The sequence below is a fragment of the Patagioenas fasciata genome, chromosome Z (genome assembly GCF_037038585.1).
Source record: "Patagioenas fasciata isolate bPatFas1 chromosome Z, bPatFas1.hap1, whole genome shotgun sequence".
Taxonomy (NCBI): Eukaryota; Metazoa; Chordata; class Aves; order Columbiformes; family Columbidae; genus Patagioenas; species Patagioenas fasciata.
This window is the reverse complement of record NC_092560.1, coordinates 65,232,612-65,250,402: the sequence shown is the minus strand read 5'-3', so window position 1 is coordinate 65,250,402 and position 17,791 is coordinate 65,232,612. Positions and strand designations below refer to the sequence as shown.

Sequence of the window (17,791 nt, the reverse complement as noted above, 5' to 3'; positions counted from 1 at the left end):
TCGATTTTATTCTAATTTAACTGGAATTGTGAGGGAAAGACTGTTATACCATTGCAAACAGCATGATAAACAATTTCTGAAGATAATGAAAGAAAAAAGCAAGATGTTGCAGCACCTGAAGCATGAAACTAAACCAAATATTGATCCCTTCCAGCAAATCTATGTCTGTTTTACAAGCTCACAGTTCTGCTGTCACATGGAAGGTTTGCTATGGTTAGTCTTCCTTAAAATTGTACGACCCTGTAGTCCTCCCTAAAATTGTACAACAGAGAAAACAGAGATGAAGAGGAACTAAAATAACATTATGGGAATGGAAAAAAATATTCCCATGTGATCACAGAATGAAGAGAGCTGCACTTCACTGAAAGGGAAAAAATAAGAAGGGACATGGTAAATATATGCCAAATAAGTGTCATGAAGAAGGTATAATGATTGGAATTATAGAGGTGGGCATTTCCACTCATCCTCCCTCATGAAAAGGACAAAAGAGTATTAAAAAAAATACTGAAAAACAGCATCAAAAGGCTTAAAAAACCTCTCTGCAAGTTAGATTTTGGAACACACAGTAATACATTATCATTCAAGCTAAGACAGGAATAGAATTTTCAAAATAAATTAGAATTTCCAGTTTTCAGGCATATCTGAACCTAAAATAAACTAAAAGAGTATCTATACAGATGAGAGAGCAATCTCTGCCATTCACAGCACAGACCGCTCAGTAATTTGCACTGGAAACCCCTTAGGGCAGCTCACTTCTAATTTGCCCACTACTGGGCTTCTGCCACCTTGCTCAGAAATGCTTGGGAGCTCTTGCTGTGGCAGACCATAGATAACACTAATCCAGTATTAGAAACAACATTCTTCTCTGAAAAAGGCTGCTATTTAATATTACCAGAGCCCTACCAGTCCCCATTACCTGGGCGGACAGTCCTTTTCGTAGCATTTCTTTTGTCGCCCTTTTGGCTGCGTTGCTGCGTCACAGAAGGAGTTTTTGATCATTCCACTCCCCTTCCGCATGCAGTGGGCAATCTGGCGCCGCACCCCTGAGAGAGAAAGACAAAGAAAAGGAAGAGTAATCTCTATCATCTGGGGATGAGCTGCAGAAATCCTCTCACATGGGGAATTCAAACTGGTCATACTTCACATCCCCGAATACAGTAACAGCTGTGAAAGTCAGTTCTGCTGAACATCTGAATGAAATCATAGAATTCTTTTGGTTGGAAGAAACCCTCAAGGTCATAGAGTCCAAACATTAACCTAACACTGGTACTAAACCATGTCCCTAAGAACCACCCCTACACATCTTTTAAACATGTCCAGGGATGGTGACTCCACCACTTCCCTGGGCAGCCTGTTCCAATGCCTGACAACCCTTTCCATGAATAAATTTTTCCTAATATTCAATTTAAACCTTCCCTGGCACAATTTGAGGCTATTTCTTCCCATCCTATCACTTGTTATTTGGGTGAAGAGACTGACACCCTCCATGCTACAACCTCCTTTCAGGTAGTTATAGACAGCGATAAGGTCTCCCCTCAGTCTCCTTCTCTCCAGGCTGAACAGCCCCAGTTCCCTCAGCTGCTCCTCATCAGACTTGTGCTCCAGGCCCTTCACCAGCTTCAGTGCCCTTCTCTGAACTCTCTCCGGCACCTCAATGTCTTTCCTGTAGTGAGAGGCCCAAAACTGAACACAGGATTCAAGGTGGGGCCTCACCAGTGCCAAGTACAGGGGGATGATCACTGACCTGGTCCCGCTGGCCACACTATTCCTGATACAAGCCAGGATGTGCTGACCTTATTGGCCACCTGGGCACACTGTGGGCTCAGCACCCCTTAATCAAGCCTCAAAGGTGTTATGCAGAGCTGTTTTGTATTAGACAGATGAAGCAACATATTAAAAGCAATATCTTTAATCTCAGTTGTTTTCAGCCTCAGAAATGGCTGCTGCAGACTCTGAAGCAGATTAAAAGGGCTGTGAATGGTTCTTGGTTTACTCACAGATAAGAGGCAACACAGCAGCATCAGACTATTCACAGCAAGGGTATTTTTGCTAATATTTTCTTCCTACTTCTGAGAAGGCTGTGTAAGCACAATACAAACTGGAGTGTATCGAGCAGAACTATAACTCTGTGATTCCTAATGCTGAAATCCACTTTTACGAAGTTTTGGTACAAATCTTGACCAAAAATGATGATACCATAATATGAGGAGAAAATCTTCTGCTTTCTAAATAATACACAGCACTTATCAAAAAAGGCAAAGCATGGTAAAGAGACAGAGACATCCCATGCATAAAAACTGGGTTATTTCCTAACAGTTAAACCTACAGAAAATCTCACTCATTTACAGAAAGGAACATGAACCAAAATACTTCATTACCTTAGTGTTAATCTAAAGAAAGCCAGGTTTCAGGGGCCTGCCTTCCACAGAGTTTTGCAATTGTTTGAGGTAGATCCTGTTCTGTAAACCCAGTATACAAAAATTATTGCAATATTAAAATTTGAATGTTTGTAGCCAGACTAATAAGAGGGATTAGAATAGCAGCATTACACCCAAACAAATCCTGAGGACTAATAAACACTGAAGAAGCCTTGTTTATTAACTCCGTTAAATTAACCGTGCTATTAATTCACAGCAATCAATATGCAGATGGCAGTCCACTGTATCTCTGACTTTTAGCCTCCTCCTGGGAAGCAAAGTGCCTAATAGCACAGTTACTGTCGTGTGAGTGCTAAGTGTTGGGCTATTTTGCCACACGTTTAGGAATCAAGCTTCTCCTTGACCTCAGATCTCCTAATAACCAGTGTGGAAAACTATCTGGAAAATAGTAACAGTAATCCATAGATAATACTTGCAAAATATGAAACTATCCCTCTATACAACATATACTTACGTTCCTCTATGCAGGAATGACCTCATATATAGCAATTAAAACATATTTCCTAATTTCCCTTGGTAACATCATGGCCATCTCACTTCAAGTAATTTCATGGCATTCCCTTTTATCCCTCTCAAAAATTTAACAAGATCTACTTATAAAAATATATATATTTTTAAAAAATGCCAACTCTAATAGTAGGAAATCCAAAGCTAGCAACGGTGGTAATTTTGGTGGGAGAACTGAGCATGGACTTAATGTGGGAAGGGGAAGGCTGCAAACAGATATTACTGAAAATGGCCTTCAAAACACAAGGAAATTAAAAACTTTCTATGCATATTTTGGTCATTTCATAGAAGCAGATGTCAACCTCTGTTTCATTCTTACAGCACCTTAAGATACCGGGTCTGTGACACTATGAGGAAATGCTATAGCCTTCAGAGTACTTTTCAGACTTGTGACTGAGATAAATAAGGCAATCACCAACAAGACCACAGGATTTGATAACTGAATCTCCTCCAGTCATACATGAAGGTTGTTTTTCTAGAACAAGGATTAGTTTCTCTTAGAAGGGAGAATTACGGGACTGCAGCCCTGTGCTCCCACTAATAGTCTTTACTGAGGCATTCAAGTTCCAGGGCACATGGTGTGGAAGGAGCTGCATGACTCTGTAGCGTGGTGGACGTGGCTCCCCGTCCCTTGGGGACTTCAGGCAGCAGAATGGCTCCCACGGAGCTGTACTCTGTTCTACGCTATGAAAGATGCAACTGTGATAGTTAGCAACCTTCCTGCTAGTTGCCAACAAAGCAGATAACAGAAATACATTTCTGTCCCTTTCAAAATCATATGTTGCTGTTACAAATGAAAATAATAGAGCATTTTTGCTTTGATAATTTGTAGTGTCATTTCAGCTGTTGTAATTCACTTTAAAACCACCACAAACCTTTGCAAAAGTTTTGTTTTGTGGCTGTGTCTTCTCATAAAACATTTGCTGATTGCTGGCATCAATAAACTAACTTATTCACACAAACAATTTTTATTATGGAAACTATACGAACTCCTCCTGTAGTTAAAGAAGCCAAGAATGCACATTTTTTTCATCATGACTATGTACAGTTCAGTTCCAAATTTGGAAGGAATCCTACATGCATATATCTATTTGCATATCTATATGTATGTAGCTATATATATGACATAATGAAATACAGTTTTTTTTTTCCGCTTGAACAACTTGAACTGGAAAACACAGCAGGAGTAGAAAACTGCACACTGACCCTGCCCTACCAAACATTTACAGTTACATAACTTATATGCGTAATATTCTATTTAAGTCACAGATTAAAAATTCAAAATATACTTAAAAACTCAGCAAAACTGGAAAACTAAACACTGTTTCCATAAGGGTCTGCAAGGACTGCTGTTTTCCTCACTTCACTTCTTCCTTCTCTCTGACCTCAGTGCTAGCTGCTCCACACTGACAACTGTTTTGCATGCACCAAGATGTTGGCTGTATTCATCAGGACATTGTCTCTGTGGTCATAATCCCACTGTAAAGATCTTGCTTTTCCTCTGGAGGGGTAACATGCCCTTCCTTTCTGCTCACCTCAGCACTCATTGCACCTTAGGTATCACTACCATCACTTCACTGTCTCCCTTGCGGTAAGACTCACTTGCAAGTAAAATATTAAGTTAGCTGAAGTAGCCGTTCCCACACCCATGTTTCTTTACACAGAAGTTAACCATCTCAGCTCTGAAAAAAAAAACCCTATGAATATTTCTGGAAAAACAAGACAAAACAAAATCCCACAAAACCATCAACAACAAAACATAACAAAAATCAAAACCAAACCCAAAGCCAAACCAACAAACAAAAAAACCAAACAAGAATGACAACAATCAGACAAAAGAACAGTGTTCATTTCACAAAATCTACTCAGAGATTGCTTCTACCTCCCTCTGCCACTTCACCCCCAATGCAGAACTTCCTAGATAGAAAGCTGACCCATTCAGCCTCTGATTTCTCACTCAGCTTGCAAAACAAGGTGCCAGTTTAAAAACCATTTGGCTGTGGAAAGTTTTTGAAACAGGAATTAGAATTCTGGTGGCTGAATAGCCCTTAGTTTGGGCCAAATTAAGGCTGATAACAATAGAAATGAAGGACCAGAAGCAAACATACAAAATGCGTATGCAAAAGAGCATATTTGATTGCAAAACTAATTTGAATGTGTAATTGTCACAGTCACGCATCACATCAGGTATTCTGCAAGGAGTTCACTTTGGTATTTGAATGAACAAATTATATTCATTGCATGTACAAGCTATATGCAGAATACAAGTCTGAGCCTTTACATTCTTGGTGTTACAAAACTTAGACTCACAATAGCAAAGGAAAATACAATGACCTCTGTTTTTTAAAATCCATGCCACAAGTTTAGTTCTACATTTCAGTTCAGGAACACCTGGAGGTAATTTTGCAAAGCAGCCCTGATAACAGTTGTGAAAGACTTAGAGAGCACATAACAATTAACCCCGAAAACAAATCTTACAGTTAAGTCCTTTTGCAAAGCTTTGAAAATTTGCCAATTACTGATGTTATCTATGGGGAAGTAAATTGTTGAAGTTGCCTAATATTCTCCCTTAGTTGCTGCTGTGCTGTACCTCACTTCTTGTGTTCAATGCCACTCAAAGGTAGTTTTAAGAAATACAATTGAAGCCTTTACACAAAGATGAAGGATTTACACTTGTAATTTTGAATTGACCATTATTTAAAGAAAGAATGGGTAGCTGATCTAGAAGAAAAACCTCAATGTGGCATTTAAATTAATCCTCCTACAAAAAAGCTTAAGCGCTTTACATGTTGTCTTTAGCTTAGGCTCTGGAGGGACAGGCCCTCAGCCAGAAAGTGCAGAAGTTTGTAAGACACTATCTGGTGTGCATACATCGTGACTGCAAAGCAATTCCTTTCTGCATAAAGCAAATGGCAGCCAGAGATTCAAACTGCACTGCAGTGAGGACAGGGCAGAGCTTATTATTCTTACCATATATTATTTATTTCAGCATTCTTTTGTCAGGAAATGGATTGCAAAATAATTCCTGCATTATTTTCTACATTGCAAATAGGTATCAGGTATTGCAATGTGTTCTCCTTTTTCCTGCATTCAGTGTTAGATATGTTTGCTATAGAAAACACTGATGTTTAAAGACAGTATTTTTTCCCTGTCCCTCAGAGAGACAGAGGGCCCAATATGCAGAGTTGACCCTCATTGTGGGGAAGTTTGTAGTCTACCTAGACTCAAAGTGGGATGGGGTTGTAGCTGGGCTTGTATCAGTGAGGCATCACTCTAGAGTTGATGAAGCCTGGCAGGCCTCCCATCCCCCTAGGGTGAAATCAGTGTGCTCAGCTCGCTCCCTGAAATGCCTGTACACCAATGCATGCAGCATGGGGAATAAGCAGGAGTTAGAAACCTGTGTTCAGGCAGGAGATTATGACCTGGTGGCAATTACAGAGACATGGTGGGACAGCTCACATGACTGGAATGTGGTCAAGGATGGCTATGTCCTCTTCAGGAAAGACAGGCCAGCCAGGCATGGTGGTGGAGTTGCTCTTTACGTGAGAGAGAAACTACAATGTACTGAGTACAGTCCAGGGGCAGATGAGGAGCGAGTTGAGAGTCTGTGGGTGAGAATTAAGGGGCAGCCTGGCAGGGGTGATGCCAGGTAGGTGTCTATTACAGGCCACCAGATCAGGGTGAGGAAGTTGATGAAGCCTTCTACAGGCAGATGAGAGCAGCCTCACAATCACAGGCCCTGGTTGTTGTGGGGGATTTTAACTTCCCTGATGATTGCTGGAAGGACTACTCAGCCAGTCAGCCACAGTCTAGGAGGCTCCTCTAGTGCCTCGACAATAACTTTCTGACACAAATGGTGGAGGAGCTGACTAGGAGAGGAGCGCTGCTGCATCTCATCCTCACTAACAAGGAAGGTCTGGTTGAAGCAGTAAGGGTTGAGGGCTGCCTTGGCTGCAGCGACCATGAAATGGTGGAGTTCAGGATCTCGTGTGGCAGGAACAGAATAGCAAGCAGAATCGCAACCCTGGACTTCAGCAGGGCAAACTTTGGCCTTTTCAAGCAATTGCTAGGGGAAATCCCATGGGCAAGGGTGCTTGAAGGTAAAGGGGCCCAAGACAGTTGGTTAGTGTTCAGAAACTGCCTGTACCAAGCTCAAGATCAGAGCATCCCGACATGTGGGAAGTCAAAGCAGGGAGCCAGGAGACCTGCATGGTTAAACAGGAAACTGCTGGGTAAGCTCAAGTGGAAGAGGAGAATTTCTAGATCATGGAAGGAGGAGCTGGCCACTTAGGAAGAATATAAGGCTGTTGTCAGAGGATGTAGGGAGGCAACTAGGAAAGCTAAAGCCTCCTTAGAATTAAACCTGGCGAGAGGGGTCAGGGACAACAAAAAGAGCTTTTTCAAATATGTGGCAGTTAAAACTAACACCAGAGGCAATGTAGGCCCACTGTTGAATGAGGTGGGTGCCCTGGTGACAGAAGACACAGAGAAGGCAGAGTTACTGAATGCATTCTTTGTCTCTGTCTACTCTGCCAGAGGCTGCCCTGAGGAGCCCCGTACCCCTGAGGCCCCAGAGGAAGTCAGAATAATGGAGGAGTTTGCCTCGGCTGATGAAGACTGGGTTAGGGAGCAATTAAGCAATCTTGAGATCCACAAATCCATGGGTCCAGATGCACCCATGGTCATTGCCAGACCACTCGCCATCATCTTTGACAAGTCTTGGGAAATGGCAGAGGTGCCTGAGGACTGGAGGAAAGCAAATGTCACTCCAGTCTTCAAAAAGGGCAAGAAGGAGGACCCGGGTAACTATAGACCAGTCAGCCTTACCCGCATCCCTCGAAAGGTGATGGAACAACCTATCCTTGGTGCCATCTCAAGGCATATCAAGGATAAGAGGGTCATTAGAGGCAGTCAACATGGCTTCACCAAGGGGAAGTCATGCTTGACCAAGCTCATCGCCTTTTATAAGGACATAACAGCATGGATAGATGATGGCAGAACGGTGGATGTGGTCTATCTTGACTTCAGTAAAGCATTTGACACAGTCTCCTACAGCACCCTTACAGCTAAACTGAAGGAAGTGTGGTCTGGATGATCGGGTTGTGAGGTGGACTGGGAACTGGCTGAAGGAAAGAAGCCAGAGAGTTGTAGTCAATGGGGAAGAGTCTAGTTGGAGGCCTGTATCTAGTGGAGTGCCTCAAGGGTCAGTACTGGGATCAGTATTATTCAATATATTCATCAACGACTTGGATGAGGGAAAAGAGTGCACTGTCAGCAAGTTTGCTGATGACACCAAACTGGGAGGAGTGGCTGACACGCCACAAGGCTGTGCTGCCATCCAGCGAGACCTGGACAGACTGGAGAGTTGGGTGGGGAAAAATTTAATGAAATATAACAAGGGCAAGTGTAGAGTCTTGCATCTGAGAAGGAACAACCCCAGGTTCCAGTATAAATTAGGCAATGACCTGCTAGAGAACAGCGTAGGGGAAAGGGACCTGGGGGTCCTGGTGGACAGCTGGATGACCATGAGCCAGCACTGTGCCCTTGTGGCCAAGGCCAATGGCATCCTGGGTGTGTTAGAAGGGGGTGGTTAGTAAGTTCAGAGAAGTTCTCCTTCCCCTCTACTCTGCCCTGGTGAGACCACACCTGGAATATTGTGTCCAGTTCTGGGCTCCTCAGTTCAAGAAGGACAGGGAACTGCTGGAGAGAGTCCAACACAGAGCCACGAAGATGATTAACGGAGTGGAGCATCTCCCATATGAGGAAAGGCTGAGGGAGCTGGGTCTCTTTAGCTTGGAGAAGAAGAGACTGAGGGGTGACCTTATTAATGTTTACAAATATACAAAGGGTGAGTGTCACGAGAATGGAGCCAGGCTCTTCTTGGTGACAACCAATGGTAGGACAAGGGGTAATGGGTTCAAATTGGAACACAGGAGGTTCCACTTAAATTTGAGAAGAAACTTCTTCATGGTGAAGGTGACAGAACACTGGAAGAGGCTGCCCAGGGAGGCTGTGGAGTCTCCTACTCTGGAGACATTCAAAACCTGCCTGGACACATTCCTGTGTAGTTCCTGCTCTGGCAGGAGGGTTGGACTAGATGATCTTTTGAGGTCCCTTCCAATCCCTAATATTCTGTGACTCTGTGATTCTGTGAAATGGTGTTATTGTAGGCTGGCCAGACCCACTCTTTGAAACTACAAAAGACAGGCGCACATAAATAAAGGAAAACATGAACACATTTGCATCTTCTCTTTCTCAGTTGCAGTGAAGTTAGGGAAGGACACAGCGTGATGCTACCTTCAGGCCAAGAATCTTTTGGAAAATATCTTTAAGAAGCTGCCCTGGGTTAATTCTGAGAACGGACAGCATCAGTCTACAAAGACACTATATTATTCATCATTGGGAATTTTTCCAGGTACATTTCCCTTGGAAGACGAGATCTATCATGGGGCTAAAACCATATTTTTTCTCTTAGGACAGATGAGGCTTTCCTGCACCAGCCCATTCCCGTGCCTGTAGCTCAATTTCTCACTCCCTAACTCGGCTTCAGTCTCTTGACTCCAGAAAGCACTTATTTGCATTGCTCTGCTCTCCGTGGTTACAAAAAGCCAAAGTGCCCTTGGATTTACTGCTGTCACATTGAGCAGTCAAGATGAGAGACCCTGGGCTGAATCTTTAGATGGGTCTAGGTTTGCCAAGAGAACAAAACTATAACTAAGGATCAATTTCTCCCACTGACTATGGCTGTCAAAGTGAGTTCGAATGCCTACCTTTCCTGGCCCTCCCTTTTACACCGAAAAACTAATCAGTTACTATTTACAAAGTGATGACCTCAGAAATCCTTAAAGGTTATTTTACTCCCACATTTAGCCTAAATAAATGCAATTTTTCTTATCTCCTTGACTCCCATTGTAGGCTTTCCTTCAGTAAGACTTATCACGCAGCATACTGATAGTAGAAGATGATCTTCTTGCCTGTTTCAATGCATTTTATCTTAGAAACCTTTCATATACCTGGGATTTGGCACAACAGGTCTGTTACTGCCAATGGCAATATATTGTGAATCTAAACAGAAGGTACGTTAAGATAAAATCAATCTCATCATTTAAAGCCAGAAGGAAGTCCCGTGGAAGTCAGAGAAGGGTGTTGCTTAATCCAGCAACACTGGGAACATTCAGTTCTGCCTTAATTCTGTTTCCTGGTCCTGAACTGAATTCAAGGTGCTCAAACCACAACAATGCGCAACCATGTAAGACTTTCTGGTTCTAGGTCAACAACTACTACTATGCCCATTCCCTGCTAAATGTAGCAAGACTCAAGAGTTTCCAAATTTCCATAATCATGGAGACTTAACATTTACCAAATAAACCTTCTTTACTACTACACTCTGTTTTTTATGCAGCTAAGCTCAGGTTTTGGTGTAGGGTTTTTTGTTGTTGTTGTTTTGGGGTTTTGTTTGTTGGTTTGTTTGGTTTTATGATGTGATTGTGCTCTGCTCATCTGGGCATAAACCTGCTCTATTACAGCACCAGTGTGGTACTTAGGAGGGCTTTGACTCAGTGCCAAGCTAACATGACAACAACTTGTGTGGTTCACATTCAGACAGCCCAGAGCACAGCCAGATTAAGCACAGAGTATCTGAAGAAAACTGCAGATAAGCAGAGCGTCACTGGTCCAAGTGATGCGCTGAAGTTCTGTGCCCAGGTCTTTCCTTTTCTTCTGCACAGGAAGTAAGCAGCAGAACCCTGACTGCATCACATATTAGCAGGTAACATCCTCTTTCAGACATTTTCAGTTACTTTTCAAAATGTATATATCTAAAACAAAAAAGAGAAAAGGGTCTGTTCATTCCTTTTCTCCTGTCCATGGAGGAATGCAGAGAACTGGGAAGATTTCTGTGCTTTTTTGAACTGTGATACACCTCTTGGTTCCCCTGCAAACTCATGTCAACAAGTCCACAATCTTGCCTGAAACATATAATTTCTACTTATCTAAAGAAAAAGCCAATGACCACATGAAGTATTTACTAAAAGCCATACAGCAGTAAACAGGGGAAGCCACTTATTAAATAAAAACTGAAAAAACCCACATATCCTGCATTACTCTATTTAAATAAGCTATGTGGCAGTTAGAAATCAAAGCCAAGTCACACAGTTCTTTAGCCAGAAGGTAGTACACAGGGTTATAATTTACTCAGTAAGAAACAGTTTTGGGAAAACTGTGGCTGATGTCAAAAAAAACCCAAAACTAAGCAAAGCAAAACAACATAATAAACAGTCTAATAATGCTTTTTTCTTTCTCCTTGTTATCATGCCAATTGTTACATTGAACACTAATCACAACTAGGTAACAAAGCTAGAACATACAGAACGCAATTAAACAAAACACTTGTTTTAGGTACCTTTTTTTCTGGTAACCAGAATGTACATGGTGTTTTGTGCTGACTCTTCTCAAAAAAAAGAAAAAGCCAGACAGATACTTACATATACATATATATATATACACATACGGATGGATGGGCACACATCTCTAAATTGTCCTTTATATATATCCAAATAATTTTTTAATATTATAGTAATATTTTTGGAGTGGGGTAATTTACACTATTCTTCTAAATTTCTTTTAATTTTCTAATGTTAATGCCAATACCCTTTGTTCAAATCACTGAAAATGCACTTTTTAGTTTTATTTCCTGACAGGAAAGATTTAAAAATCATTACTCCTGTATTCATCGCTGCTTCTAGACTCCCAACTGAAGTTTTTGCAGCTTTGGTTTGTCTTTTTCTTTCTGAGAAGTAGTTTAAAAAAATGATAATTATTTAAAAAACAAACAAACAAACAAACAAAACAAACAAAACCCAAATGCAAACCCTAGTATTAGAAAGAAAATAGGCTTATTTCATGTTTTGTCCAGTGTCTGTAATAGTGATCTTCTACTGTTCTGTAGAGTTTTCATACAGACGGTCAATGAACAAGGTTCCCATCAGATTTCCAGGACTCTTCTTCTGCACAGTCAAACCAGGACTAATTCAGACAGAAGGCTGCAATCTCTTTCCCCAAGTGCAGATGGTCTTTCACACATAATATTTTTTTCGTATTTCAAAAATTGTTCTCACAAAGAATGGCTTAAAAGCCTTTACTTTTGTAAAGAAACCTTCAGTCCTTTTATCATTATCAGTTTACAGCTAGCATTATCTTCATCTCATTGAGGTGTTAAGTACTGTAAAGAAAGTTTTCCTGCCAGCATTTTCTGTGCATTACCAAAGGCAAACTTCCAGACCTGTTGTTAGATCCTCATTCGTGGTTGTCATTCTGCTTGTCTGGTTTGATATAATGTGCAGAACTACAACATAACTGCAGCTACTCCCAAGCCATTGTACTGAGAGTGGCAAAGATATATCTAAATTCTCAAGACTGATTTAAATACAGCAATTATTGAGCAATGCACAGAAAGCATTGTTGCTTATCAGGGCAGGACAGAAATGAAGAATATTTTTTTGTAGTTATTATATTGAAAAGGCTCAATAGGGAAACAGGAGTAGGTCGCAAATTAGTTTGCTGGGAAGCAGGGTTACTGTGAAAAATATTGACAAAAAATTATGAGGAAAATAAAACTACAGTTCTTCAGTTCACAGAGGTTGAGAATTTCAGGGCAGGTGTTATGGAAATCTATTTGCTCGAAATTATTTAATAATATTTTACTTTAATGCCAAAATACTTCATTATAACCATGTGATCTGCTTTACTATGAAATGTAAATTAAAGGACATTACCTCTTTGAGAGTGCTGTCTGGATAACTTAAAAGATGAGATTTGCCAGTAATGAAGAGAAACAGTAATAGAAAAAGGACATGAGTAATTACCTCTTCCACAGGTAACACTGCAGACTGTCCAGTCTCCATACTGCCAAAAATACCCTGGCTCTCCAATCTCATTCTCATGACTTTCTTCTTTACGTACAGTATATTCATACTTGATTCCAGGGTTAGTTTCCTGAAAAAGTAGCTGGAAAAATAGTGTAGTTTATTTAAGTTCTTGCAATTTTCATAGTCTACTGGCCCAAAGCTTTCGAAGTGTGAAAACAGAAGAACCAGTAAGGTTTAAAGCAACCCATTTTGGAGCCCACTATCAGTTCAGAGAAGGAGACCAACAAAACTTCCATTTGTGCACTGACAGGAATGCATGTCTATCTTTTTAAGACACAGTCTCTTGCCATGCACTTTTGTGAGCACAGGTGGGAGTAAGTGGGTCAGCACAATTGGTATCCTATTGACTGTAAGAAAAGATAATGGAAAGTCCATCCAAGGCACTGTCAAATGTGCTGCTGATTACGAGCTATTACCTATCACCATTATAAATTCTAATTTCCCTATCCATATGAAATAGCTGTTAGAAAACAACCAGTAGGTCAGAAAATGACCGACTTTATTCAGATACTCTTTCAATACTATTTTTCAGTGTTTCTGGATTAAGAAGGAAAATTCCAATTGAGAAGAGCCACTCAAAAAATTTACTGTTTGGCTGATGAGAGGCAGAAAAGAAAAATATCATAAAAGACTTCAGCATGAACTACTCTTCTTCCTAATTGTTTCCCTGAACTTGTTTCTGACAGTAAACAATGAGCACCCGTTGGATGTGCCTTCTCATCATACACTCAAAGTATGGAAGCGGCTCCCATCACATCCCTAATACTTCTTTTAACTGCATGGTGGATACAGAGGCAAACAAGCCAGAAAAGATACATTCAGAGAACAAAGGGATAATCTAAAAGTAATTTTGCAGAACTAACAGAAGTAGATTACATTTAAGTTAGAATATACAAAGCAACATAAAAAAAAAAAAAAAAAAAAAACAAAAGGGAGCAACCTCAGTGGACACTAAATGGATCCATTTCACTTACCATAAGCTATTAATCCACCTATCTAATGCTGTATTTTCTTGCACAGTGTAAGCTGTCACTGCTGTCAGCCATCCCTAGCTCTCACTGTTCACAGTCAGACATCAGCCCCTTTTTTGTGATAAATAGTTGCTTTTGAACTGGGTTTAGTTCAAATCACAGCCACATGTTGGTCTAAACTGGCACAAAACCCAAGGAAGTTTTGGCAAAGGACTGACCAACTGCAGGTGGAAGGATCTCCATCCTAGAGGCAGCCTGGGATCAGACCAGGCTTTAATAATCATCTGAGTATAACACTGGACATCTGTTTTTCAGGCAGGATGAACAAATCTCTCAAGCAAGGAGTTTATTTCTCCCCAAAACAGCTCAATTGATTTTCACAAGACAACATGCTAATAGAATATTTTATATATAAATATATGTATTTTTCCAGCCTCCGTTTCAGAGCCAGAGCACATTCTGCTGCCATCCAAACCCAGCAGGTTCAGTTAGTGATCTCCTATTTACCTGAATCCATATTGATTCATTGGTGGGTCCTGGAGCAGTCAGATTTTCTAGATCCCCTGTTCTGTCATATTGAAATATCGTTCCTGCCACTTTGTATTCGCCGTTCCACTGGATGATAAAGCCTCCATTCAGGTAATACTTTTCTGGGTCTTTGCTTCTCACAGCAAGGAAATTTCCTGCTTCTGCAACTTCCATGACTTTGATTCCCCTCGCACCTTTTGGAATTAGCCCAATATCAACGTATCCTAAGAGACAAGAAAGGTTCACAGAGGTGAACAACAAAAACGTTATTGCATTTTACTTATGTATCACATAAATTAAATATCAGCCTTTCTTGAAAATTTATACAAATGTGCTATCACAGAGCTTGTATATCAGTTAGTTAATGGTGTGTCCTTCCAAACTAGGTTTTGCAGCATCAGCTGGGGAATACAAATATGTATTGTGGCGTTTAGAAATTATATGGAGGTGAATGCTTTTCTGATCTGCTCCACAGATGAGCATCAGCATCTCCACAACCATACCCAACGGTTTTGGCATACTGCAATGGGAAATGACAGGGATTCCTAGCCATTTAACAGCCTCTTGTGGGAAATGTCTTTTCAGTTTTCAAGGGGAGTTTTCATCAGTCACCAGTGCACAGGTATGTACAAAATTCCATCTACCTTCTGTTAAGTAATTCTATTTCTCCCCAGCTGTTTCCCACAGATAGCCTTGCTACAAAAAAACCCTCCTGATTTTATTCAAATGCCTCAAATTACAATGATCAGCTAAACAGATATTTATGAACTACTGACTTTCACAAGGAAGTTCAATAGCTCTTCATGTATAAAGTTATTTGTAAAAAGAGATTTTTGTTATGTGTGTTAAGAATGAACTTAGAGCACTTATTACAGAATTTTGTTTGCATCACAGGCAATACATGACATCCAGCTCTGTGCTTCACACTTCATAGGGTCCTGCTGTTGCTATTGAAAAAAAAAAGGTAAAAGGAAGTTCACATGGAAACTTGAACAGAAACTAGACATCTTTCTTGCTATTGCTCCTGGCTGGACTTTGGAAATCAGATGGAAGACACCTCTGCAAGTAAGTGCTCTGCGAGCCTAAGCTGCAGTTTCTGCTGGTTTACCTCAAGACTGGAACATATGTGGTTCCTCAGTTCTCATCGCACACTGCTAAGGTCACAAATTAAATTCTGAGATTCACATCCCACTCACCTATCTTGTGAAATAAGCTTATCACCTTTGCTCACGCTCTCACATGAGTGAGATAAACCACACTGGGCAAACTACGTAATATTCAATATCAACACTCTCCACCTACCAGACGTACTTACATGCTGTACAACAACCTACTCTTGTAAGTAAATGTCCCAAAGTCCTCAACATTTGAATTTTCTTCACAGCTCTCTTGTAGAGTGGTACGTATTGGTTCTAATGTCTTATGTTACTTATGGTACAAGAAAAAAAAAAGGATCTGTCTATTTTAGGCCCTTCCAAATTAAACGACAAATATTTTTCCTGTGAGTAACATTCAGTAGGGAGAGTTTTCTAGTTGTCACCTCTTGCAAGTTTCCCAGACTGACTGCAGAAATTATTTTTTTTCAGTTTTTCATAAGTGAAGGAAATAACAAAATCTGGAAGATTACTGAATAATTTATATTTTAGGAAACCAGTGGTCTAGGTCTATTATAAGTAACCAAGGTCTAATGATTCTCCCAAATGTTCTCTCTATTCATTCTGTGTAGAGAAGACGTGTTACAAACACAGTGTGTGATCGTGTAACTAAAGACTTGATTAGAAGGCATACTCACAAGTGGGCCAAATTAACACAGCATGGAAAATCTTAATTGTGTCACATCCTAAGAGCTTGGCTTTGTAACCTTGGTGTCCTTTTCGTTTCCTTTTTTTTTTTTTCCCCAGGTGTAATTAGGATAACATTTGTTCAAAATACAAAGTAAAAAAACAATAAATGAAACATAATTTGTTTTCTGTTGTAACATAAAAATCTGTATCCTCTCAAGGTTTTCCATAATTATTTGTCTGTATCACCTGCTGTTGCTCATAAACTTGATTTTAAATGCATCTCAACTGTCTGATGATAGATGTTACTACTTGGTCAATGTATCACATTCCTTTTCCCCTAGCCCTCCCTTTTTTGAATAGCTAAATTATCTCCTGATTTCCCAGAATCTCATATTAATTCACAATCAGTGTTATCTGCTTTTGAAAGTAAAGCTGATCAGCAGCAAGCTTTTGAGTTTGTCACTCAACATAATAATCTTTTGTTTAAAAATGATGTGGATGGTGTTTATATAATTGTTGCTGGTTTTATGATTTCATCTGATAAGGATATTGAGAGATCTGAGATTTAATAACAGTCAAAATGTCAGCTGACCTATGTGCTGTGTTCATTAAATCCTGTAGCACCCATACTGTAGGTGCTGCCACACACACCTGTGAAATGGCAGCTCTCAGACTGATGCTATTAATATTTTCTTTTTTAACTAAAATTAAATCTATATTCTCTTAAACATGGATGAGAGTACAATGTGAATAAATTGGACTGAAGAGCTTGTTTCTTTTTTCCAATTGCTGTGAAAGATGAATAAATTCACTGAGGTGGTTAACACAGTCTTGCAGATAAGATGATAATCAGATATCACTATTTCTCCTTATCGCAACAGCTCACATCCCACTCTCCAGTTTGTCACATCTGTGAGCTTCTCTGTCTTAAAAATGAATGGGTCTGAGACACGACTTTCCTCTAAGCCAGGCTCTAGGCACTACCAAAAGATTATTATGTGGAAAACAGCACAGGCTCCCAGTGGCATATCAGGTTTGCAAGTCAAGGTGTGGCTGCATACGGTCTTCCTGTGGAATAGGTGGAGCCTGCAGTGTGCGATGGTAATCGTAAAAAATCACAGCCCAGAGACAGCCTCCTAAGTGAGGATCCAGGAGACCTTCCAGTCTCTCAGATCCACATTTGCAACATGGCTATGTCCAGACTTCATCTTGAGGCTGGGTTCAGGCATGTACCAGATCTGTCTGCACCTTGGTTGCACGAAAATGAAATAGGGATAAACAAGGAGATCACAACATGTGTTGATTCAGCCAGGCCAAGTTGGTCAGGAGGCAACAGGACTAGAATAAACCTCCACGTCAGGGGGAGTACAGCCACAGTTTTCTTGTTTACCTGTGACTCTGCTAAAACGCAGCCTCTCACGGGAGTGACATGCACTTAAACTCCCCTTCTGATTGTCAGGGTAAGATAACCTCCAGCCCTACTGTAAAATCCCTCATTCCCTAATGTTCCTAAATTTAAGTGCACTGACCCCTTGCTACTGAGAACTGGAAAATTCAGTTCTCCCTGCATGTGCAATGGACTGCTACTCCCATTTTGCATCCATAGGAAAGGCAAACTTTTCTTTCTGATCATGAAG

At 40.6% G+C, this 17,791-nt stretch overlaps 1 protein-coding gene across 4 annotated transcripts in view; it reads right to left on the bottom strand.

Moving 5' to 3' along the window:
- The window catches only part of ADAMTS12 (ADAM metallopeptidase with thrombospondin type 1 motif 12), a 171,404-nt gene that overhangs the window by 29,361 nt on the left and 124,252 nt on the right, over positions 1 to 17,791 (bottom strand). For 3 of the 4 annotated variants that reach the window (XM_071802790.1, XM_071802788.1, XM_065861194.2), the window contains 3 exons: positions 14,350 to 14,594; positions 12,809 to 12,950; positions 917 to 1,043 (listed from right to left, as the gene is read on the bottom strand). In XM_071802790.1, the coding sequence (XP_071658891.1) occupies positions 917 to 1,043; positions 12,809 to 12,950; positions 14,350 to 14,594 (514 nt within the window). The remainder of the gene's footprint in view (positions 1 to 916; positions 1,044 to 12,808; positions 12,951 to 14,349; positions 14,595 to 17,791) is intronic. The other variant, XM_071802789.1, reaches the window with a different exon arrangement.